At 42.2% G+C, this 27,484-nt stretch overlaps 1 protein-coding gene across 1 annotated transcript in view; it reads left to right on the top strand.

Moving 5' to 3' along the window:
* Window positions 1-27,484, top strand: part of LOC138369290 (nephrin-like) — a 277,270-nt gene that overhangs the window by 181,285 nt on the left and 68,501 nt on the right. Inside the window, exon 3 of the mRNA XM_069332387.1 lies at window positions 16,551-16,730. Within this exon, the coding sequence (XP_069188488.1) occupies window positions 16,551-16,730 (180 nt within the window). The remainder of the gene's footprint in view (window positions 1-16,550; window positions 16,731-27,484) is intronic.

The following is a 27,484-nucleotide window of genomic DNA, read 5'->3' as shown; positions in this document are numbered from 1 at the left end:
GCCCACGTCTGTGGTAGAATATATAGAAAATAAAACTCGCTATTCTCTCTAACTCCCTCACTAAAATATGAAAAAGTAAGTCAATGTTTACTGACAGCCACCACTCTGGTCCTTCCAGGCAAGTTATGGAACGTCAGGCTGGTTTTCCTGTCTGTCTGTCTCCATCTCTCTCTTTCTCTCTATCATATATATATATATATATATATATATATATATATATATATATATATATATATATATATATATATATATATATATATATATATATATATATATATATATAACCCATATGTAACTCATTTTTTGTAACAAAGTTCAAATAAAGTAAATATATATGTGTACATACAAAAGAATGGGGGTGGTAGGAGAAGATAATATTAATGTTCAGTGAGAAACCACAAGGTCTCCTCTGAATACTTTTTATTTTCTTCTCCGAGGCTATGGGTCCCCACATTGGCACCAGAGGTGGTACCCTCACAAACTTTTATATATATATATATATATATATATATATATATATATATATATATATATATATATATATATATATATATATATACATACCAATCCACATCGCTCTGTCTCTCTCTCTCTCTCTCTCTCTCTCTCTCTCTCTCTCTCTCTCTCTCTCTCTCTCTGTTTCTCCTCCACACTCTGTCTTACCATCTCTCTCTCTCTCTCCCTTACGGCGTCTCTCACTCCTTGTCGGCTGATTGAGACGTATAGTTGAGTCTAACACAGTTCTATCTTATTTTATATTTTTTTTTCCCTAAAGGAAAAAGAAAAGGAAAAATATACTATTGCCATTTTTTCTGATGTCAGGAATGGCACGAAAGGCAAATCTTCCTCCACACTCACCCAACTGGGCGGCAGCTTTACTGTCATGTGCAGGCTGCACCTACAGTAAGCAAACTTTGGGTACTTCGCCAAGATTCCCAGCAGTATATCAATATGAATGAAGTACTAACACATTTCTTGGACTCCACTGATGGTGTTATATCTGAATTCCGCGATTTTTTCACATTCCATTATATAATGACGCAAAGTATGCGAATAGTTCTGCTGACAGAGTTTACATTTAGTTAAATCTACATCAGCAGATGTTACAAACTCCCAGAGGTACTTGTAGCCGAGCCGAAGCCAAGCAGTGGTAACATCTAGAAGTCTGTTAACCTTATTGGATGACCCATAGACGTGCGGTACTTCCTGCATAACAGAATAATGATAGATGTAGTAACTGGTGTGAATTTCACTTTGCCAGAAGTCTACGGCCTCCAATTGGATTACCAAACTCGACAGTGTGCTCAGAGTCACGTGAAACAGGAGAGTTACCTCACAGCAAACAACGGGAGAGTCACGTGAAACAGGAGAGTTACCTCACAGCAAACAACGGGAGAGTCACGTGAAACAGGAGAGTTACCTCACAGCAAACAACGGGAGAGTCACGTGAAACAGGCACAGACAGTAAATAAAGTGAACACATGTTACATGTTGGTAAATAATTTGTTGTTTACCTCATATTTCAAAACAGAAAACTGAATTAATAAACAAAATATGATTCGGTGTAGAAAAATAATGCAACGAGCACGTTGATGAGTATTTTAGATTATAAAGAAATCACGTAAAATAAACTGAAATATTGAGAATTATATAGAGCAAGGAATATTAATTTTCCAGTCTATTGACGCGACCCCTGTAGCAAGCTCAATAAAACAAGGCTCATATTAGTTCCCTTTCCATGCCAAAATTAATTAGTTCCGACACAACTGCGCAACGAAGACGAAAGATTTAGGAATTTAATTAAAACCACCAAATGCAGAGCGCACGAAAAGTGAAACGTTAGCTGGGGCCTCGTGCCTTAGATTTCATCCCTGGAGTTAATGTTTCATGGAGAGTAAACGACGGTGCATGGCGTGGGAGCCCCAAGAGTCTGCCCTGCTGTGTATAATAAGTCTTTTGGGTTTATGTTTTGGAGCAACAAAGCTCTTTCAGTAACTTGGTATAGTGAGTCTGTGAGGGGGAGGATATGTTGGCTTGTGTCTTAGTATTAGTTTCGTGTGTGTGTGTGTATGTGTGTGTGTGTGTGTGTGTGTGTGTGTGTGTGTGTGTGTGTGTGTGTGTGTGTGTGTGTGTGTGTGTGTGTGTGTGTGTGTGTGTGTGTGTGTACTCACCTAATTGTGTTTGCGGGGGTTGAGCTCTGGCTCTTTGGTCACGCCTCTCAACCGTCAATCAACAGGTGTACAGGTCCCGGAGCCAATTGGACTCTATCATATCTACACTTGAACCTGTGTATGGAGTTTGCCTCCACCTGGTTGTGTGTGTGTGTGTTTGTACTTCAGGACGTAGGTTCGAGCTGTTAGCTCTTTGAACCCGCCTGTTTTACCGTCGGCTGTCTAATGAACCGATAACAAATTTTCTCTATCATAGTTCCTACCTATTTCTCTCTCTCACGCCCACAACTAGGTGAGCCTACATACACAGATGGAACCTAAAGGAGCTGATGAATTACCGAAAGGTCAGAAAGAGCTCGCACGGGATTAAGAGACTTCAATATGTGGAATAGATCTGTCTACGAGTTGGTTGAAGCCAGCTCCACACACAGCTTGAAGTGTAAATATGTTAACGGAATAACAATGAAAGAACAGAGAAAGTGCATTTAACTACGAAATGTTTGTATGATTAGGCTATGAACATTATGTTTTGTTCAACGAGACATATATTGTTTAGTACACACACACACACACACACACACACACACACACACACACACACACACACACACACACAAGGGCAACAGGCTGCTTCGTTCTGTTAAGTACCTGGGGCCAGATTCACGAAAACAGTTAGGCAAACACTTACATCTTTTCTCAATCTTTGGCGGCTTTGTTTCCAATTAGTAAACAGTTAACGAGCTCCGAAGCACCAGGAGGCTTTTTATAGCAATAATAATAGTTGATTGGCACAGTTTTCATGCTTGTAAACTGTTTAATAAATGTAAGCAAAGCCGTCAAAGATTGAGAAAAGATGTACACGTTCGCAAGTGCTTGCGTAAGTGCTTTCGTGAATCTGGCCCCTTGAGCCTCGCCATCTATTTCGTTCTTTTAACTGCTTTCAATCTTTCCTCCTTTCTCGTCCTTTTCACTGCCTGGAACCTCTCCACCTGTCTCGTCCGCTTCGCTGCATGGAACGAAGCGGATTCTCTCTCTCTCTCTCTCTCTCTCTCTCTCTCTCTCTCTCTCTCTCTCTCTCTCTCTCTCTCTCTCTCTCTCTCTCTCTCGTATTGTATCTTCGTGGAGTGCGATACAAAAAACATAACCCAGCGTGTCGAGCCACCTTCAAACAGCGGCCCAGTTTACCGTGGATAATAGTTTACCTTTGTAGGCGATCCTGCTTGTTTGTCCTGCAGGCACCGCCACTGGTCTCTTGCGCCAGGTTCTTGGCTCAGTAGTTCTGGCACTGGTCTCTTACGACGGTGTTTCTGGCTCAGTGAGGCTAGTATTCAGTTCGAACGATGATGCTTTTCGCCCAGTGATGCTGGTACTGATCTCAGGTTGCTAAATAGAGCACCAATTGTTAACAACAATGAAGAGAGGCAACAAGTTAGGATTAAACGTTATTAATGATGACGTTTTGAGGGTAAATGCTTTATTAGATATACCAGAGACAGAGCCAGTGGTCATCAAGAGCTAAGAAGCCCAACGTCACCTTCAGTAAACTATATACCAGACATAGTGGACTTTGCTCACTCGCTTTCTCAATGTTTTCGAACCTTTTTTTGCAAAATATTTGACTACTAAATTCTCTCACAAGTAAGGTCAAAGAGAAGGACTTGAATTTTAATAGGTTCACAAGGAAGCCTATCAGAATGACTCTCAATTGGTACTAGTGTTCCACAGTGTAGTCTGCAGTCTGCCTGGCCCTCTGCTGTGGAATGTCTATTTTAACGATCTACTTAATCTCATTCCTGAAGCCCAAGCCTATGTTGATGACTGCACTCTAACCTTTACACACAGAAAGAAAGAAGTGCTAACTGCTGCAAGACTCATCAATCACAAACTTTCAGCGACTTCTACCTGGGGTAAGAGATGGCAGGTCATAATTCCAGCTGAGATAACACAAATAATGATGATAACTAGACCGCACATTGCAAATCGGGCAGGCTTGTAAATGGGTGCCAAATCCCTAAAGTTCACAGATGAAACTGACATTTTGGGAAGGAAGTTCGACTCTTCAATGACAATGAAAATCCACGTGCTTAACCTAGTACAAAGGTCAGACAGGAAACTTACAGCCCTACGGCTCATCTCACTACTTACATAATAATAATAATTATAATAATAATAATAATTATAATTATAATACACACAGAAATCACAATAACGTGATATATCAAATGAACAAATCCACAAGGGCCTTGATGAGCGTTCGAACCTGTGTGTGGAATTATTCCAGACGCGTTCTAGTCAACTGTACCACACAATGGTCAAATGAATTGCAATTATTTTGACCATGTTGTGGTACAGTTGACTAGAGCGCGTCTGGGATCATCCTGTGCATAGGTTCGAACCCCTCATCTAGGGCCTTGTGGATTTATTCAAATAATAATAATAATTTTTTGCAAGAATGTACAATGGATTGGTGAGACTACATAAGACTGGTATTTTTACATTCATGCAAAGCCACTAACACGAATATCGTTTCGGGAAGCCTTCTTGACAACAAGGGCTGCAAAACCTTTTATGTAGCACAAGTTCCCTCTCATCTAGAGTATGCAGCCCTCTCCTGGATCGCCTGCACCCCCGTCATTCATCATTCTGTTGGACAATATGGAGAGCCGTGCAAGAAGGCTCATCTTTAGTCTTGACCAAGTCTGGTGAGAATGGTCTGAATTACAGACCCTGAATAAGCGTCGTGATGTTGGTGGTCTTATGTTATGAGAACTGTTATTAAGTTCTCAAAGTTCCGCACCTGGTCCAACTCCGTGGACAACCAGTGGTTGGCACCCGTAGCACTAGGCATGGACCCTTCAACAGTCTCATGCTGGAAGTGCCTTTCTCAAAAACATCACTCCATAAGCGATCATTCATTCCTATGCTGACTCGCATCTGGAACTTGTTCGCTCAACAGGTTGATACACGGGAGATCTGTGTATCAACAGGTTGATACACGGGAGATCTGTGTATCAACAGGTTGATACACGGGAGATCTGTGTATCAACAGGTTGATACACAGTTTGCTACAGGCTCATCCTGTTGCGTATATGATTGTTACCTAATGTTGTTAATGAATAAACCTTATTCCTACTGATGCAAATACATTGGCTCATGAAAAAATGGGTCTCAAGGGATAGGCTTCAATTGAGCTGAGGTAGGAATACAGCTCTTGCTTGCAGTTTCACTAGGTTTCTTATATGTTAGTTCCTTTATGATAGTTCTCTATGTGATAATTAGTTTCAAAGTTCATTCTCGTGAAATAAAGGGTTCTCTACGAGCAGGCTTCAGATGAGACGAGAAGGATAACAGCTCTTGCTTGCAGTTTCACTAGGCACGTCACTTGGCCGCCCTTATGAACCCTAGTCTGAGTTAAAAAAAAAAAAAGTTATCCAAAATAATAAATTAACTTGGGAAAACAATGAATTTTTAGTTTAGGGGCAACAATTACCGAGTTTTGGGGATGTGGAATGCAAGTCAGGTTTTGCAAGTAGTAGGAGTGTGTATTATCTATGGCGTAAAATCATTATGTGAAAACCAGTGGAGCATTCCGTGGATTCGAACTAGCGTTCTGGGGTCTTAACAGCCGCGCGTTCAGTGTGTTACCGCGCACGGCTGGAGACTTTGAAGTGCCGGATCAAGTGTGCGTGCACGCGCGCGTGCACGTGTGTGTGTGTGTGTGTGTGTGTGTGTGTGTGTGTGTGTGTGTGTGTGTGTGTGTGTGTGTGTGTGTGTGTGTGTGTAGGTTAATGTTTATCAAATAACGAGAATCGCACTGCTTGTCCTAGTAGGCAAGGCAGATTTTGCATACTTTAAAATATTCCTTCAAACTCAGTATACTCCTATCTGCGTAGACAGACAGGTCTCAACAAGCCCAGATGGATCAGCAAGCATTCCTGGACGAGGTTCATGTCGAGTTTGCAGCGAAAACTGTTAAACGAGCAGTGACCTCAGCGGTATACGCCCTTAAGCCACCAACTTTGCTAAACGCCCAATTTTGTTTCAGGCGACCTTCCGAAAGAAAACAACGGTCAACTTTCGTCAACAGTCTGGGAGATCACTCCAGTTAAACTAATCACATTTGAAAACCTCACGCATGCAAACAGAACAACTCTCGCTAGAACCTTGTTACATACCCCCAAAAAGCAATCCTCGCTCAAGCAGCTGTCAAACTCTCTAACTTTCTGAGTAAGGTCATTGACGCTCCACAAAAATTTTAAGCTTGGCATAATCTTCCCTTGTTTGGTCATGCTTGCCTCGGTGTCCCGCCTGGGAGAGACATATCTCTTGGGTTGTTAGAGTTGTAAATGTATAATCAAGAAGACACAACCCAGTTTGCCATTCTCCCAATACCGATAATCACCCGCTGCAGAAATGGTAACAAAAGTTTATCAGAAATCTCTAGAAATCAGAGCACAGAACACCAAGAAAATAAAAGAGTGAAATACTGCAGGGACATTTTAGAGACATCATTAGCGGGGGAATCGAACTAATCTTTGTTGGCAATTCTCTCCAACGTCTCGTTGCGATGGGTGTCCGAGAATAGCCAGTCAGGACGCAATCAATGAGGGACCAAATCTGCTTGTTTGGGATATCCCAATACTGTGAAGCTGCCGCTCATGCTTCTCGAGAGTGTATTACCAACCTCTTAGACCAGAGGGCTCTGAGGAAACTAGACTTTACAATTTATTTTAACATTGAAGATATGTCGTACTGCGCGCTTTTGAACGCTTTTTTTCCTCCTCTCTATCCATTCATTCTATCATGCTACAGTGGCGAGACAAAGCTACTTTTTTGCGAGCATGAAATTATCTGATGTGAAGATGTCAAGTAAGGTGATCCCATAGTTCCTCTTTGTTTCTGCTAAGTCATTACAGAAGTCACGGAAAGCGACTCCAGTAAGTTCAATATTTGGTTCTAGGACGGTGGCACCATAGCTCGTTCCATTGAGTCTCTCTTGGACGCCAAAAAATATAGACAGTAGACAACCTAGGCCTCGCCTTTTATCTTTCCAAGAGTGAAATAAGTTCCCCCAACTCGAGTATCATAAATCGAGTAAAATCAGACTTGGAGGAAGTTCATATAATCAGGCCTGCAGTCAGCACCCTTCTCAGAGCTCGTCAAGGGCCTATAAAACCATTTTCGAGATACTTTGAAATAAAATACAGAACAAAGGAGACTGGGAGAGAAGCTTGGCAACATCAATACTCACGATGCATTTCATCTTCTCATTAAGGTACTTATCCTTTTCCAGCCAAACTTACGTTTTCATGTTGGTCCCATCCTACAATAACAAAAAACCTCGTGTGAATATATATATATATATATATATATATATATATATATATATATATATATATATATATATATATATATATATATATCCTTTTCTCTCGCTTCCTTCATCTTTCGTGTCACCATTTTCAGTTTTTTCACTGTCCCTCTGTCTGTTATCTCTGGGACCCCGCCTTTCGAACCACCGGTTGTTTAACGTAATGACTCCCAATCTATTTTTCCTCTATCATATCTACTACATTTCTCTCTCTCTCTCTCTCTCTCTCTCTCTCTCTCTCTCTCTCTCTCTCTCTCTCTCTCTCTCTCTCTCTCTCTCTCTCTCTCTCTCTCTCTCTCTCTTTCTCTCTTGCTCTCTGTCACTCACACACACACACCGGGAATCCAACCCGGGCGAACCCTTAAGACTACGACCCCCGAGTTCTGTCCACTCATCCGCGAGGTCCCTGTGTACTCACCTAATTGTACTCATCTAATTGTGCTGTGTGCTTGTGTGTGTGTGTGTGTGTGTGTGTGTGTGTGTGTGTGTGTGTGTGTGTGTGTGTGTGTGTGTGTGTGTGTGTGTGTGTGTGTGTGTGTGTGTGTGTACTCACCTAATTGTACTCACCTAATTGTGCTTGCGGGGGTTGAGCTCTGGCTCTTTGGTCCCGCCTCTCAATCGTCAATCAACTGGTGTACAGATTCCTGAGCCTGTGTGTGTGTGTGTGTGTGTGTGTGTGTGTGTGTGTGTGTGTGTGTGTGTGTGTGTGTGTGTGTGTGTGTGTGTGTGTGTGTAATATAAGACTATCAAATTAATTATTTGCTTATAAATTGTTTACATGAACATAATAAACATCACTTAAGTTTCCAAATTCCACTCCCATTTTGTCCTTCACTTTTTTACACACACAACCTCTTACAAACTGCATACTAAAATTTCCTTCCTCATTAGTGCCAAGACAATAGAACAATGGTGCTGCAGGTTTCCTACGGAGCACTATGGGGAGAGAGAGAGGGAGAGAGAGAGAGAGAGAGAGAGAGAGAGAGAGAGAGAGAGAGAGAGAGAGAGAGAGAGAGAGAGAGAGAGAGAGAGAGAGAGAGAGAGAGAGAGAGACAGACAGACAGACAGACAGACAGAGACAGACATAAAAGAGAGAATAAGAGAGAGAGAATACGAGGAGCGAGAGGATGCAATTAGTGGAGGTAGGAAAGCCAAGTGGGAAAGTGAAGATTTTGGAATATATTTCAACAAACACATAGGTCAAAGTTTAGAAGATTCGTCTCTAATTCGGTGGACAAGATCTCTCCCACCCACCGTTTGATCAGAGAACTTGCCTAACATATTTCTCCAACAGTGTCCGCGAGAACTTTTCAATCTTCGCCCCTAATTTTCGCAGGATGCAGAGGGTGGGGGGGGGGGGTGTCAGAGTGATGCTAAATGGAAGAAACTTTGCTGTATCCTCCCACGAAGCATTGAAACGTAACTAGCAATAGTGTCAAAACCTATTGTGCTTTAGATATTCAAAAACACCGCAAAATGTACGCTTCTGGTTACGCAAAACACACTTCATATATGACGCTTGTCAAGGCGTGACAGTAGGCTGCACCAAGCCCATAATTCGAACCCAGGTCATCTTTTTGGCGAGGCGAGCGCACAACAACGCTAACCACTACCCCACATGTTGTTCCATAGCAGAGACTCACTGATATAAATCACTATCACCATCAGTCACCATCACCATCGTCACCAGAGCCAAGGTGCACTGTGGAGAAATGCCCAACACACAACTGGAACATTATCTAACAAAGTGCACAGTTACAAACCAAATAAGATTTCAATTTAGTTTCAACAAACCAGAAGACGTTGTTAAACACTTGGGGCATAATCTTACCGAAGTGACCATAAGAGTTATAAATACTCATACTCTGCCTAAGTAAAACAAGTAACACTTAGTGGGCCAGCCAGAGGCTTGGGGCCCGCGCAGGAATATCCCTGCAAAACAAAATAGCGTCAATGTCACCGTAATCACCATTAGGTTCTAGCTGCTCGTATATGGGCCTCAGTCTGACAGTGCCAGCGTGACAGTGCCAGCGTGACAGTGCCAGCCAATTATAGTAAAATCAGAATTATAGTGAAGTGGCTTCCAAGTTCCCTTTGACTCGTCTGCGTGCTCAACCTTTACCAGTTAACCCATACATTCTTACCCCTTTCCTTGCTAACCCTTTGCTAATCTTTCCCTTCTTTCACCTTCGTGTCCGTCACTTTCCATCCTTTCACCTTCCCTTCCCTCACTCCCTGACCTTCCACCATCGTTCATAACCCGAGACGCCTCTTATCTTGGCCTTCGTCTGAGAAACGACAACTGGACCACAGATGTTTGCACTCTACTTGCGCTCTTAAAGTCTCTCCGTCTTTACCTCTTTTTCCAGATTTTTGTTTCAACTTCTTCCTCGCATATAGTCGAATGAGTCGCCTTAATCCTGTAATGACATACTTTCACTGGATGTAAATACATTACAATGCAGTCACTGAGCACACACACACACACACACACACACACACACACACACACACACACACACACACACACACACACACACACACACACAAACACACACACACACACACAAACACACACACAGAGAGAGAGAGAGAGAGAGAGAGAGAGAGAGAGAGAGAGAGAAGCATATTTTTTAAATACATTTTAATTTTCATTTGCTTTTAGATATTTATACGATCAAGTTATTTAATATCAATATCTTATTATTTATTGGCAATATTTTGTTGGTATTTCGAGCAATATTAATCAACATGTTTTATTTGTTAATTATTATTACACGATTGTTGCCTTGCCAAATTTTTTTTAATAACTATATAGTTGTGCATCATTTGTATATAAATTTCATAAAATTATGTTATTATCTTTTACTACTTTTACGAATCATGCACTTTTTCACTGTCGCCATTACCAGGTGGATGTGTCAGTTTGGTTAATGAGGGCATCGACCAGGGGGGGCCTGAATAGTCTGGTTGATCAGGCCTTCAACCAGGAGACCTGAATATAGAAGTTTCGCCGATTGCTCTTGTCCAACTTATATGTCGATTTGTTGGTGATAGTTGCTCCTGAGGCCGCTAGGGGATGGGAAAAGTTCCTCACCTATGTTAGCCTATTCCCTCTCCTTCGCTATCTACATCTCTTCTTCCAAATCATATCCTCCTCTGTGCTCTATCCCTACACTTCATAATCTTCCATTTTTTCCTTCCAAATTAACATTGTTTAAGCCTTCAGTTGTTCAGAGCTCTTCCATATTTAATTACGATTCTTCTCACCATCCTATTCGTAAATACCAGCTTTAGTGGTATTTTTCGGAAATTTTCCTATGTTGTATGTAAACGTCCACAATGTCCTGTCAGCCACATATAGTAATTTAAGAATATTTCTTGCATTACGTCTTCTATAAGCAAGTGTTCAGCTTTGGATCGGCTAAGGTAGGCTATAAATAAGTGTTGTTCTCGTTTTTTGGAATAATTTCTTGGGTTTGTTATCTACAGATTTTGAGCTTGCAATTTGCAGAGCAATACACCCAGAAATCACAATAACGTGATGCATCAAATGAACAGATCCACAAGGGCCGTGACGAGGACTCAAACCTGCGTCCGGGAGCATCCCAGACGCTGCCTTAATCGACTGAGCTACGACATGGTTAAAAGAGTTGAAACCGAAGTTCTACTGAACTTACTGGATCCCGCAGCCTCTCCGAAACACAAACCAGGGTGATGCATCACGTTATTGGGATTTCTTTGTGTAATGAAGTAAGGGTGAAGAGGGAGAACGGCCTATTGACATAGCTCGAGTGCATGGGGGAGTTGTGTAAAACCCTGGTTTGTGTCTCGGAGAGGCTACGGGATCCAGTAAGTTCAGTAGAACTTCGGTTTCAACTCTTTTTTAACCATGTCGTAGCTCAGTCGATTAAGGCAGCGTCTGGGATGCTCCCAGACGCAGGTTCGAATCCTCGTCACGGCCCTTGTGGATTTGTTCATTTGCAGAGCAATATCCACCTTTAAATCTATAACCCTGTTGTTCTTAACTTTTTGCGCCTACATGTTGCTATAATCAGTATTCTGTCTTATGAGCTTAGAATGGTTTCTAAATTCTCCTGCAATTGTTTGCTAATAGCGACTGCGTCCTTGGTTTTAATTTTCCTAAACTCTTTTTTCCAAAATTTATTAGTTGGTGCTCACGTTTGATTCCCGTATTTACTCGTATATTCAAGTTTTTTTCTGACCCTTCATGTTTCTTCCATTTTGTTTGAGAAGTTTTCCTGACACTGGTCATCCTCAATAACTACTTTCCTTCCTCTGTGTATCTGTAATTCACCTGCAATTTCAACTAGTTTCCCCCTCATATCTGATATTTCTATCCCTTGTTTCCTACAGTTCTCTCTCGTATATTCCAGCTCTTTTCTAGATGTTTTATCTGATTCTGTTCCTGCTTTATATCTCACAAGGTTTTCCGTACTTTTCAGAGTCAACCTTTTTAACGTAACTTCCACGTTCTTCTCTGGTTACCCCCGGCTTGGAGCCACACCGCTCCAAGCTGGAGTGGTTGATGCCTATTCTGCTACATTAAACTATCAGACTCTGAATGGCAGACTAAATTGTTCATGCTTTAAACTACTCACTCTCAGGATTCTACGTCATGGGGCTCTGGGTCATTGGTTTCGACACTACATCTTTCCTAATGGCTACTTTATACTTCTCTTGTCACTACACTCACTCCCTACTGATTTTTGTATTTCCCTTCTTGCTTCCTATTTTCTCTTGATCTCTTATTGCTGCAGAGTTTTTCTAATTGATGTCACACATTCCATTATTCCATATACATAACATATTTTTCAGATCCTTTTGTGTGAGAGACAGATAAAGAACGAACTCCAAGAGATATTCTCACTGGAGTAGAATCTGAAAATCACTCAATTGGTGCAAGCGTACAGCAGAGCTTCTCGCTTTCCTGTGGAATGTCTACTTCATCGATCTACTACAAGTCATCCCTGAAGCTAAGGCTTATGCTGATGAATTGCATCTAATATTCACATAGGAAAAAATAGCAACTCCTACGAGATTCATTAATCACAAAATTACAGCCATATCTACCGGGAAAAGGCGATGGCCAGTCACATTTGCTGCAGAGAAAACACAGGAGATGGTGATAGCAAGACAGCATGACATTGCAAGTTGGATATACAAAGTCACGTGATTAACTAACCAAGCAAGACATCCAAAAAACTTACTGCCTTATAACGGATCTCATGACTTCTTGACAGCAAAGCCTGCAAATCCGTATTAGTAACTTTAGCGAATTTATTAATTATCCTTAGTCTTAGTTTAAAGAGAGAGAGAGAGAGAGAGAGAGAGAGAGAGAGAGAGAGAGAGAGAGAGAGAGAGAGAGAGAGAGAGAGAGAGAGAGAGAGAGAGAGAGAGAGAGTTGCAACTCTTGCGAGCACAAACCTGAAAGAACTTCAATGACAATACCTTAGCGAATATGAAAGTCAGACACAATACACAACACATTTTAAGAACTCACGGTGAGTGAAGCAAGGTAATGAGGAACTTCTCTCACGGCAGAGAGCATCTCTCCAGTATTGACCTGAAGAAACAGCTTCTTCCCGGATTTGACACTGACACAACGTGTGTGTGTGTGTGTGTGAGTGTGTGTGTGTGTGTGTGTGTGTGTGTGTGTGTGTGTGTGTGTGTGTGTGTGTGTGTGTGTGTGTGTGTGTGTGTGTGTGTGTGTGTGAAAGAAGGAGCTGGTGGTCATGGTGATGGTGGTCGCACAGAATGTTTTTAGAGTGGCGGAAAGGTTACGCTGGACCCTATCCGGTATACTTTCAGTATCATCGAACGCACTTCGAATCATATTCAGTAAATACCAAACTGTGTGTGTGAGTGTGTGTGTGTGTGTGTGTGTGTGTGTGTGTGTGTGTGTGTGTGTGTGTGTGTGTGTACTCACCTATTTGTGCTTACGGGGGTTGAGCTTTGGCTCTTTGGTCCCGCCTCTCAACTGTTAATCAGCTGGTGTACAGATTCACAACACATGTGTGTGTGTGTGTGTTTGTGTGTGTTTGTGTGTGTGTGTGTGTGTGTGTGTGTGTGTGTGTGTGTGTGTGTGTGTGTGTGTGTGTGTGTGTGTGTGTGTGTGTGTGTGTGTGTGTGTGTGTGACATTATCCTCGGCCTATACTGACAACACCCACTTTAATAAGAAGTGGAGCCTTTCTGGTTGTGTGAGGAGATTATATGCTCCTTCATGGAGCCATGTTGCTTGTGCATTGTTAATCGCCTAGAGAGACTATCTACTAAGATCTATAGGGCTGACAGTCCCCAGGTGGGCATGTGAAGGCATAGACGACGTTGGTTTCTTTCAAGGCGTTCTGTTTGGTGTCTGGAGAGTTCTTCATAAGTAGGTTAGCGGTCTTCTTGTTTTTGTAGTAAATTGTTAATTGTATCTTTTGATTTGTGTCTATTGGGATAACGTTCCTATCAATAATATCTTTCACAACTCTTTCCTCCGTTTTATAAGGCGTTGGAAAACAAGTTCCTGTAATTTGTGACGACGTTAGTCCCGAAGTTGCATAGGATGAAATATGAAGAGCGACTGTAGGAATTAAACCTGATGACGATAGAAAGAAGGAGAGAGCGGGGAGATATGACAGCAGCATACAAAATACTTAAGGGGATTGACAGAGTGGAAATAGACGAAATGTTCACACGGAATACCAACAGCGCGAGATTACATGGGGTGGAAGCTGGAAACTCAGATCGATGAGGCACAGAGATGTTAGAGGGTTTTCTTTTAGCGTGAGAGTAGTAGTGAAATGAAATGAACTAATGGAGCACATTGTGGAAGCAAACACTATTCTTAGCTTTAAAACTAGGTATGATAGAGAAGAAGGCCAGGAGTCACTGCTTTAAACAACCGATGGCTAGACAGGCGGGAACCAGGAGCCAGCGCTTCACTCTGCAGGCACAAATAGGTGAGTACACACACACACATACACACACACACACACACACACACACACACACACACACACACACACACACACACACACACACACACACACACACACACATATAGGTCTGGTAGCTGAGTGGACAGCGCCCGGGACTTGTAATTCTGTGGTCCGGGTTCGATTCCCGGACCAGGTAGAAACAAACGGGCAAAATTTCTTTCACCCTAAATGCCCCTGTTACGTAGCAGTAAATAAGTATCTGAGTGTTAGACAGCTGTTACGGAGCTGCTTCCCAGGGGAGGGGGGAGTGTACGAGGAAAATAAATAGTAGTAACAGTTGATTGACAATTGAGAGGCGGGCCGAAAGAGCAAAGCTCGACCCCCGGAAGCACAACTAGGGGAGTACACACACACTAATGTGGGATATAAATCACAGAGTGATTGGGAATCGAGAAACGCGAGGTGCAAAATTATAGAATGTTATGCTAAGAAACTGCTTAACTCAACATGCAAAATATGTCGCAGGCAGATGAAGAGAAGATACACCAACTTGTTCACACATAAATGTAACTGTGAACACGTCTCGCAGTGTTGAAAATTAGTCTCAATCTTGCGAAAGTGTTGGTGGTTGATGGAGGGAAAGTACTAATAATCACAGCTAAATGCACACAGACGGAAGTTAAAATATGCAGAAATTTTTAGGGTCCAGATTAGTTCCTGCAACCAATTAGCATTTTTGAACCAGCCAGCGATCAGCGCCCAGTGAAAAAACGATATAACGATGCTCTGCATTTTTTAGGGGGCGAGATGGGAACTCGAAGCTTATCCTGCGAGAGAATTTCTACTGTGGTTTTAAATGAGTATGTTCGTACATGTGTGTGTGTGTTTATTTATAGGCCTAAAGGCTTGCAGGGCCAGCGTCGACTCCAAGGCCCTGTTATTTAGACTTTCAATCACCTGTCCGTTTTTTTTTTTATCCTCTACAATGTCATCAGGTCTATTTCTCTGAATATTTTCTGATTGATCAGTCATCAATATCCAGGGACGTGAGACTTAAACCTTTTTTTAAACATTTTGTAGTCATGCTCTATGACCTTTGTTTTTGGGGATATACCCTGATGATTTATACTCTTGTAATGGTCTAACATAAGTAGTTTTCAACATTAAAAAGGTAACTTTTTCAAGAATTCAGGAAGGGTTATTCAAAGGCTATATAAAAATAAAAATAAAAATTCAGAGTAGCGCTATGGCTTGTCCAGCTCCTCCTGGAGGCTTCTGCAAAGCCTTCTGTGCTACGAGTCTCCTCGTCAGGTTGAACATTACGCAAACTCACAGCGTTATTAATTCAATGTGGACTACAGAATACATTATTTATATTCAGAATAGCTGACGAAATATGATACAAAGACTTCACCCTAATGGAAAACTTTTGGTGAAAAAGAAGTAAGATACAGTTTTATATGAAGATTCTATAAAGCTCTTACTAGCGAAATGTGATAAACAATTCAAGTATTCTCTAATCTTCACGTTTCTCCATATTCTTATCAGCACTTTGTCTCCTTCACTACCAACTGCAACACCTTGTTATTTAAGTCAAGTGTGACATCATAAATCACAGTGATTCAGGCAGTATGCAACCATTATATTAAATGTAGTCAGTAGTTATTTACAGTATATTAAGTCATGCTGCATGTCCCTAGGCTCATGAATATTTAAACTTGCGAAAAGACTTATTGTTCAACAGTAAATTCATATTATATATATATATATATATATATATATATATATATATATATATATATATATATATATATATATATATATATATATATATATATATATATATATATATATATATATATATATATATATAATTTTGTAAACTGTATATCTGAAAAAGTCCATATAATTGTGAAATACTACCGTAATCCGCTATAATGAATGTATATCAAAATGACTATCATTTGTAGGATGATGTCAAATACTTCTGGCAACCCTGGAAGATGCAGTCTACCCAGCCACCATGACTCAGGTCCCTGCCCCCTCTCTCTTCCCAGGCTTCGAGCGTCACGTGCCCGGGTACCCGCGCTACTACTACACAGGGGACCCGCTGCTGGGGGAGCACCACCTGGTCATCAGTGGGGTCACGCTCACCGAGGACGGCGAGTACCAGTGTCAGGTCGGACCCACTATCACCAGTCCTCCCATATGGGCCGCCGCCAACGTCACCGTCATATGTAAGTAGAGGGGGTGTTAACCAGACCACATACTAGCAGGTGAAGGGACGACGACGTTCCGGTTCGTCCTGGACCATTTTAGAGTCGATTGAGAATCGACTTGAGAATGGTCCAGGACGGACCGAAACGTCGTCGTCCTTTCACCTTCTAGTGTGTGGTCTGGTCAACATACTTTAGCCACGTTATTGAGACTCGTCGCCAGCATAGAGGAATATTATGCTGTGTCTAGAGGGGTGGTATGCTGTGTCTAGAGGGGTGGTATGCTGTGTCTAGAGGGGTGGTATGCTGTGTCTAGAGGGGTGGTATGCTGTGTCTAGAGGGGTGGTATGCTGTGTCTAGAGGGGAGTTGCTTAGTCTCCTTGCTGTCTTCAGTCTTCCGGATATCTTCTATTCCTAGATATCGGCTATTTCCTTTCGTTCTGTCTCTTTATCATGCTTTCCACCTTTCTTCATGTTTATCTTCCTCACCTTATTATCTCTCGTTTGTCCTTTCTTCCTACTGGTTTTCTCTTTATTTTCGCATCTTCTTCCCCCGCCATTTCATCCATATAAGCACATAAATCGCAGTCGAATCACTCTATTGAACAAAACAGCAAAATAAAAGATTTAGGAGTAACCATAACGGAAGAGAATGATTATAGAACACAATGTAGTGGCTGTTACACATGCGCGAAAGATAGCAGGTTGGATAACGAGAGCCTTTTAAATAAGAGATGTCATGCCAGTTATAAGGCTTTTTAAGATACTAGTGCCCTGTAGGGTGAGGTATTGTTGCACTCTAAATGCCCTACTGATACCTGGAAAAATATCGAGTGGAATTTTTATTAGGTGGATTCGAGCAATAAAACATGTAAATTATTGAGGCCGCTTAAAATTGTTGAACCTGTATTCCCTAGAGCGCAGGTGGGAGAACTACAAAATAATTTATACTTTCAAAATATTAGGGGGTTGGGGGGGAGGCCAAGTTCCAAATTTGCACACTGAAATAATTTCACAGGAGACCAGGAAGCATGGCAGGAAGTGCATGGTAGCCGCACTGAAGAGCTTTAGTGCAATAGATACGCTAAGAGTTCATTCTATCAATATCAAGGGCCTAAGATTTGTTCAACACTCTCCCTATAAACAAAAGGGGCATATTTGGCCTATTTTTTACGGTGTTCTAGAGAGAAGTTGATAAACACTTCCTAAGGATACCTGATCAATCAGGCTGTGACTTTCTCATGTTTTTCTTTCTATGTTCTCATTTACCTTCTATTTTGATTCTCTATCTCGTCTTGCTGTGCCTTGCTCATTCCTGTCTCCTTTCTTTTCTTCATATCTCTTCTCTCTCCTTTTAGCCTGTTCTTTTCATCTCTTCAGTCGATTATCCTTTTCTCTCGCTCTCGTGTTTTCTTATTTACTCTACAACCAACCTGCCCTCTTCGTCTAATTCCCTCCCTCCTGTCTTTCAATCTCTCCTTCCTACTTCACGGCTGCTCATATCTCCCATATTTCCTGTCATTAATTTTTTATACCTTCCTCTCATTTCCCTCCTCTTCCTCTCCTTCCTTAACTGTCTATCGCCTTCTTTTCGTCCTCACTTCACTCTCTCCCTTCCTCAGTTTCTCCTTTCCTTTAAAAGGAAGGAAAGTTGGAAGGTAGGAAGGAAAAGCTTTCCTACCTCCCTACATCCTTTATTTTCCATCTCAATCACTCCTTCTCAATATCTCTCCGACCCAGTCTCCAATCTCTTGACTTGTCTCAGACACTCCTTCCCTCCCTCTCTCTCTTCGTGCAGGTCGGCGTTCAATTCCCGACCGTCCAAGTGGTTGGGGCACCATTCCTTCCCCTCGTCCCATCCCTAGTCCTTATCCTGATCCCTTCCAAGTGCTATATAGTCATAATGGCTTGGCGCTTTCCCCCTGATAGTTCAATTCAAAAAAAGTTCTCTCTCCCTCTCTCTCTCTCTCTCTCTCCCTCCCTCCCTCCCTCCTTCCCTCCCTCCCACCTTCCCTCCCACCCTCCCTCCCTCCCACCTTCCCTCCCTCCCTCTATCTCCATTTATCGTCTTCACTTTACTTACAGGGATAAAACCTCAGATCTGCAGCCGTTGTCTAGGTATATTTACCCAGCTCTATGCACCACTTTGCTGTCCTTTTAGCGCAGGAAATTACATCACGTAGAGCCGTGATGTGGACAGGAAGGCGAAGGATTTGTTTTTCCAGAATATACATTCATGGCTGGTAAATAAGCGTGTGTGTGTGTGTGTGTGTGTGTGTGTGTGTGTGTGTGTGTGTGTGTGTGTGTGTGTGTGTGTGTGTGTACGTGTCTTATTTGTGTTTATTTGGCAGGGTTGTTAAACAAGCCGAATCACATACTTGGATCATGCCTAAAGTGAGTTTTGGGAGTTCTTCTACTCTACAACAAGGCCAGCCTGGGTCCAGGCTTGATTTGAGATAGTTTGATCAAGCTGGTTGTTGTTTGGAGCGTCCCGCAGGCCCACATATCCACTTGAACTCGTGAGATACACACACAAATCATCACCCTTTTGCATGATATTCCTCATACTTCATCTTCGCCTCCCACATACCGTCTCCCAGACACTGATTTGCTACACTTCACCTCTTTATTCCTCTTCACACTCCTTATCTCTCTCTCCCTCACTCCTTCAATCTCACCCATTCTTCTAATTCCTTTTCAGCTATATCTAACCACATTATTTTTAACCTTCTGTTCACTCTCTTCTTCACGTGAACCAGTTCGCCTTTCTCTTTAAACCTCCTTTTTTTTAACTCCCTCCTCTGTTCCGTCTTCCCATCCACTATATCTTTTCCAATTCCACCTTAATCCTTCTTTTACCTCTCGCGAAACAAGCAAACTCACACACACACACACACACACACACACACACACACACACACACACACACACACACACACACACACACACACACACACACACACACCTTGCCAACCTAATTTCAGCTCAAGCTCAGAATTTATAGAGACTAATTCCTCGAAAACTTTAGACTGGTAGCCTGGCACATTCTGGGTAAATAACCACAGTATTTTCCAAGATATTAATTTCCATATAATTCTTTGAGTACTGAAGCTTGGAAAAGGGATCTCCGAAGTTCTCAGTGATAAGACACTCAACGGTATTTTGTGTGTGTGTGTGTGTGTGTGTGTGTGTGTGTGTGTGTGTGAGAGTGTGTGTGTGTGTGTGTGTGTGTACTCACCTAGTTGTACTCACCTAGTTGTGTTTGCGGGGGTTGAGCTCTGGCTCTTTGGTCCCGCCTCTCAACCATCAATCAACAGGTGTACAGATTCCTGAGCCTATCGGGCTCTGTCATATCTACACTTGAAACTGTGTATGGAGTGAGCCTCCACCACATCACCCCCTAATGCATTCCATTTGTCAACCACTCTGACACTAAAAAAGTTCTTTCTAATATCTCTGTGGCTCATTTGGGCACTCAGTTTCCACCTGTGTCCCCTTGTGCGTGTTCCCCTTGTGTTAAATAGACTGTCTTTATCTACCCTATCAATCCCCTTCAGAATCTTGAATGTGGTGATCATGTCCCCCCTAACTCTTCTGTCTTCCAGCGAAGTGAGGTTTAATTCCCGTAGTCTCTCCTCGTAGCTCATACCTCTCAGCTCGGGTACATCAAAACCTCTGCCTAAATGAGCCACTCTGAGATTTTTAAATATATTTGATATCCTGAACGAGAATTTGATAATCTTTTACCTCAATCTGTACACCTGATTAATTGACCAGAGAGGGGTACATACCAGACTGCCTCCCGCTCACACAACCAGATGAGCGATGTATGATGACGATGTTTATCCTTCGTTGTCTCCCACTAGGTGATTCACTAAATGCTGGTAGATTGATGAGGTCTTCTTCTCTGTCTACACAAAGCTCTGGAGTCAGTCACTGTATCGTTATGTGACAGTTCACTAATTCACTGTACCACTGATCACAGTCACCACTCAACAGCACAGTCAGGTAGCTCCACGGCGGGTCGTCCCACCCGGTCAGGTCACACACTTACATGCACCGGTGATGCCCTAGCTCCACTTTTCGTTTCTTCGCCAAATCTTCGCACTATCGCTAGCGATATGACTATGCTATGTTGCACCCTGCTAGCTACACACTGCGAGAGTGTGTGTACTACACACACACACACACACTGCTGTGTGTGTGTGTGTGTGTGTGTGTGTGTGTGTGTGTGTGTGTGTGTGTGTGTGTTCATCTAGTTGTCTTTGCGGGGGTTGAGCTCTGCTATTTCGGCCCGCCTCTCAACTGTCAATCAACTGTTACTAACTACTAACTAATTTTTTACACGTTTTACCAATAGTTCATAGACCATAAACGAATGGATCGAAAATAACTCAGTTGTTCTTACTCTCTTAATGAGCAGCTGTAGTTAAGATGAAAGTTTACCATATTAGAGGTAAAACTATCCTAAATGTGTGAACGGTTTACGGAATTGAATTCTTTTTGTAAATGTCCTTTTCAAATTATAAACTTATGTTTTCCTCATTTTCTATCTTGTAATTCCCAATGGTATTTTACCCATACCTCACACTTAAGCAAATTTTAATAGTCAACAATGTTTAGTACCGTATGTTCAGTCATGAACATACACCTGTCCCGTATGTTCAGTCATGAACATACACCTGTCCCGTATGTTCAGTCATGAACATACACCTGTCCCGTATGTTCAGTCATGAACATACACCTGTCCCGTATGTTCAGTCATGAACATACACCTGTCCCGTATGTTTAGTCATGAACATACACCTGTCCCGTATGTTTAGTCATGAACATACACCTGTCCCGTATGTTCAGTCATGAACATACACCTGTCCCGTATGTTCAGTCATGAACATACACCTGTCCCGTATGTTCAGTCATGAACATACACCTGTCCCGTATGTTCAGTCATGAACATACACCTGTCCCGTATGTTCAGTCATGAACATACACCTGTCCCGTATGTTCAGTCATGAACATACACCTGTCCCGTATGTTCAGTCATGAACATACACCTGTCCCGTATGTTCAGTCATGAACATACACCTGTCCTGTATGTTCAGTCATGAACATACACCTGTCCCGTATGTTCAGTCGTGAACATACACCTATCCCGTATGTTTAGTCATGAACATACACCTGTCCCGTATGTTCAATCATGAACATACACCTGTCCCGTATGTTCAGTCGTGAACATACGGTACTAAAGTGAGCCAGCTCCAACTTCTCATCCTCCCAGACCCCCATCAAATTATGTCTACTTTTTGTGCGCAAGTTCCTCAATAACCTCATTTTTTTGAGCCACGAGTCTTCGTCAGGAAGAAAGATGCTGCACAGCGTCACTCAGGTATATATAGATCCAGTCTCAAACTCCCACTATAGTCTCTTTAACACAATCTCACACTCCTTGGTTCTATAACATAGTGTCACGCTCCCATTAGTTTCTGAAACATAGTCTTTTAATGCTCATTCCTTTTACAGGCCTCCTACATACATATGTATAATATAACTAATAGTCCTGGGGACCATTCAGGCTTGTTCGCACATGTGTATATATGTGTGTAAATCACTAAAAATAAACACGTGATAAAAATGTGACAGTGTCAGACCACGGAGGAAAATTGAAACAGGAATTTCCTTAAGTACTTTCGCATATTTATACATCTTCAGAAGGAGACGTGTCATATATGTATATATGAATACACACACACACACACATTATTGATGTGTTGTTATTCTATAATTATATTTATTACTAATTTTTTTTTAAATCCGATACTCTTTAGGAGAATAGTGTTATGTTATATCTATTCATTTGATAAATGTTTAGTATTTCACAATTAAGCTGTGTTGGAACCACCAATATTCTCAATGCAATATCGCGGTAACTTTCTCCTGATGTATACTTGAAAATTTATCACGTATATCACGGCTAATTGTCAGCTTGCTCTTGTGTGTAACTAATTTTAAGGCATATAAATGATTGTACTATGGTTTCCTGTCCATACCATGCTCCAACCATACTTTTCAGAATAGTTCTCCTGCTCCATGCTCCAATACCATTCCCTTGTAGCATCCCTTTTTTGCGTCATACACATAAACTGTATCCTGGCTCCTAACTCTTGCGTTATACACCTGTTTCATGCATATGAACCCCCTTCCTTGTGCCATATATCAGAACCACACCTTGGTACCACACACCGTAGCCATGTAACTTTGCCATAACACTGCACTGTATCCATACACCTTGCACATGTTTCATATTACCGTGCTAGTCCTGTCAGAAGTGCAGGCAAAATCAACAATAGTTTAAGTTGATATCATGACCCAATATTAACAAACTCACTAGTTTTTACGACTACTGCCTGAACAGTCAATACAGTGGCTTCATTATTCATGAAGCCTGAAGCCTCTTTATGCTATATTCAGTCGAGACTCGTATCATGTATCATGTCTACCTAAAACCAATCTAGAAATGAACCAGATCTATTGACCACTCTCGATTTGGACAATTTATTTAGCTGTATCAACTACATCTATGTATCTTAGCTGTATCTATGACTAGCAATAAGGTGCTTCAACAAAATATTTTAATGTTAAAAAAACCTATTTTGTAAAGATGACATATTCTATTAACATTTGGTTTACTTACACTATTAATTATATATGAAAAGCCAAGGAGGATGTGATATTACGTTTCTTAAATGGCAAGAAGAATCACCGATACAGAGTTTCATGGAAGAAGTGCAGGTCTAGTTAACATAACAAATGACTGACTGGCACATTCTGGGTAAATAACCCCAGTATTTTCTAAGATATTAATTTCCATATAATTCTTTGAGTACTGAAGCTTGGAAAAGGGATCTCCGAAGTTCTCAGTGATAAGACACTCAACGGTATTGTGTGTGTGTGTGTGTGTGTGTGTGTGTGTGTGTGTGTGTGTGTGTGTGTGTGTGTGTGTGTGTGTGTGTGTGTGTGTGTGTGTGTGTGTGTGTGTGCAGTCCCATATAACACCACAGAAAATGTGGAAATATACGAGATCTTTTACAACATTAAGAATCTGTGAGATATTTAATATCATTAAACATTTATAAGTGAACTCACACGATAAAGCTTCTCTGAGAAAATTCCCACATAAAACATGACAAACATTTAGTTGCCGAGATTCACATGTGACTCTGGCATTGTAAAATGTTTCACGACTACTCATATAAAACTTCTTCCCTCGAGAGGTACTTAGGAAGTCTCCCTCGGGAGGTACTTAGGGAGTCTCCCTCGGAAGGTACTCATTGAGTCTCCCTCGGGAGGTACTCAGGGAGTCTCCCTCGGGATGTACTTAGAAAGTCTCCCTCGGGAGGTACTCAGGGAGTCTCCCTCGGGAGGTACTCAGGGAGTCTCCCTCGGGAGGTACTCAGGGAGTCTCCCTCGGGAGGTACTCAGGGAGTCTCCCTCGGGAGGTACTCAGGGAGTCTCCCTCGGGAGGTACTCAGGGAGTCTCCCTCGGGAGGTACTCAGGGAGTCTCCCTCGGGAGGTACTCAGGGAGTCTCCCTCGGGAGGTACTCAGGGAGGCTCCTGCGGAAGATACTCGTCCACGAGAAACGAAGATCCAGACCAAGAGGGGGACAACCAGTCGTCTGCTACCGCAGTGGGACACTCTGAGTCAAGTCTGGAGAGACTAGCGGCCTCTGAACCTCCACGATCACGTGACACTAGAGTCTCGGCTCAAAAAAATCCAGGACTGGTACTAACAGTTTTAAAAACACACGGAGTAACGATCGCTCTACCAGGAACAAATCAGAACCGGACATCAAGGCCTAAGTCTATTCTTCTTTTGGACAATTTTGGCCAGACATACAAATTGGGTGACCATAAGGTCGAGCGCAAGACAGGTGAGCTGTTTTACTCTCTTGTTGCAATTCCAAAGGCTCGAGCAATCCCGTACTTGCCAGTGAAGAGAGGCAGCAATAGTTTCAACAGGTGCTCTACAGGTAATTTCTACCGGTACTCTATAGGTAATTTCTACCGGTACTCTACAGGTAATTTCTACACGTACTCTACAGGTAATTTCTACCGGTACTCTATAGGTAATTTCTACCGGTACCGCTGTAACACACACAACTACATCATACCCCACATAAGTATATCACCGGTACAATAACCCAAAACTATACTGTTCTGTGATACAAGCATACCACACAGAGGTGGTGGTTGTTTTAGATTCAGCTACTGGGAACAAAAGTTCCTAGCAGCACGGGCTATGGTGATCCCGTAGTGGACTTACCTGGCACAGGAGTGGGGCAAGAAGCACGGGCTATGGTGAGCCGTGCAATACACCGAGGCTCCGTGTCTCAATATATCCTCCACCCCCCCCTCCCATGTACCTCACCGTGCCACTACTATATATGTGCGTTAATCATCTGTTAATAATATTTTACGGGCTCACCATAGCCCGTGCTACATGGACACCTCGTTCTGAGTAGCTAAATCTAAAACAACAATCTGTTAATCTCCGTTTACGGGCTTTTCATGCCTGTGCCACCTCTTGGGTGGCTTAATCTTCATCAATCTGTTATTCTCCCGTCCCATCCCAAATCCTTATCCTGACCCCTTCCCAGTGCTATATAGTCGTAATGGCTTGGCTCTTTCCCCCTGATAGTTCCTTTCCCTTCCCGAACCATTCCCTTGTGTCATACTGTTGTACCCGTTTCCCCTACTTCGTACCGCTGTATCCCATGTACCATACTCTTGTACCTAACATCACACCGTGTACCCCCCTAACATCGCACCGTGTACCCCCCTAACATCGCACCGTGTACCCCCCCCCTAACATCGCACCGTGTATCCCCTAACATCGCACCGTGTACCCCTCCTAACATCGCACCGTGTACCCCCCGTAACATCACACCGTGTACCCCCCGTAACATCGCACCGTGTACCCCCCTAACATCGCACCGTGTACCCCCCGCTAACATCGCACCGTGTACCCCCCTAACATCGTACCGTGTACCCCCCGTAACATCGCACCGTGTACCCCTCCTAACATCGCACCGTGTACCCCCCTAACATCGCACCGTGTACCCCCCTATCATCGCACCGTGTACCCCCCGCTAACATCGCACCGTGTACCCCCCTAACATCGTACCGTGTACCCCCGTAACATCGCACCGTGTACCCCCCTAACATCGTACCGTGTACCCCCGTAACATCGCACCGTGTACGCCCCCTAACATCGCACCGTTGAACCTATCTTCCTCACATGCAAATCTCGACACATAAAAGGAGATTCGCAAGGCCTTAAAGCTGTGGGGAATTCTTCCCAGCTTGTGGAATTTATCTCAAGTAACCTGAACCTAACTTTGGCGTCTCCTCGAGGTGGGTACCACCAGTCCCTCGCTGATATTACACCGGCAGTTGCACCCTAGACGTTGCTGGTGTGCAACGTCTTGGTGGTATTAAAAATAGTTAGATATTGACTATATTGATCAATTATATTCTTCATAATAAGAACTGCAATGTTCACTTTGATATGATACTGAATAATGAATGAGGACAAAATAAACAACAGCAATTGTAAATAATTTATAAGACGTTGATAGATATAATAAAATTTATGAAACATTAAATGAATTAAAATTATATATATTAAGTATTTAAAATGTGTAAATAACTGACAGACTAGATATTTTTTTTGTTAGAAACGACCTCTGCCTTTGACATAGGCAATAGATTCTGTCGCAGCCTTAATCAAACTTGTTACTTACAACACACAGCTCATGTAACAGGGATCTTGTTGTTGTTGTTATAGATTCAAGTAGCACGGGCTATGGTGAGCCCGTAACTTACCTGGCACATGAGCGGGGCAAGTAGCACGGGCTATGGTGAGCCCGTAGTCGACTTACCTGGCACAGGAGCGGTTCTGTGAACAGGGGTCTGATTTCGACAGAATTTATATCACTTGTCAACGAGTCATCTCTCCTACCCCCGTAATTCCTCAGTAATGTCACGTACCCAGCTAAAAGTATTCCTGCTTTCTCTGCTGGCTATGCTAGATGTATCATTCTATGTTGAACTTCTGCAAAACTGCATGACACATTTTCTAACAATTAAATTTATATTTCCGTCTGTACTCTATGGAGCTATGGAGTCCATGTCTGGGTCCACAAAATATGTATCTCCGAGCTCTGATATCATTTTGTCATGTATATTTCTTTGGTTTCTTCCTTCAATTGTCTTCTTTGTTTTAAATACCTCGAGAGCACATCATATTGTCTTTAAAATTAAAAGTATTTAGTCATTGCTCTAATTTCTATTTATGTAGTTTTTGTTCATATTTTATTTCACGGGAAATTCTCATCGAATTGACTTGAGACGGACACCACTAAATGTATAATCATAAAAATAAGACCATTTCATAATTTAAATGGTCTTATTTTACCACGTCCAGCATCCACTTGGACTGGACGGAAAAGCGACGGTCTCGCTTCATGTTGGTCGGCGTTCAATCACCGACTGTCCAAGTGGTTGGGCACCATTCCTACCCCCCCCCCCCCTTGTCCCATTATGATATATTATCATAATTTTCATAAATATGATAATATAAATATTATCATAATTATCATAATTATCATAATTATGATAATATAAATAATAAAAATAGTTATTGCTGTATAATAATAAAAGAGGAAAAGTAGTGTATAACAGGAGTTAATGAAGAGATTCATACAGAAGGAATGGA

This window comes from Procambarus clarkii, chromosome 27 (assembly GCF_040958095.1).
Source record: "Procambarus clarkii isolate CNS0578487 chromosome 27, FALCON_Pclarkii_2.0, whole genome shotgun sequence".
Classification (NCBI taxonomy): Eukaryota; Metazoa; Arthropoda; class Malacostraca; order Decapoda; family Cambaridae; genus Procambarus; species Procambarus clarkii.
Note: the sequence above shows the minus strand (reverse complement) of the source record. Positions and strands in the feature narration are given on the sequence as shown.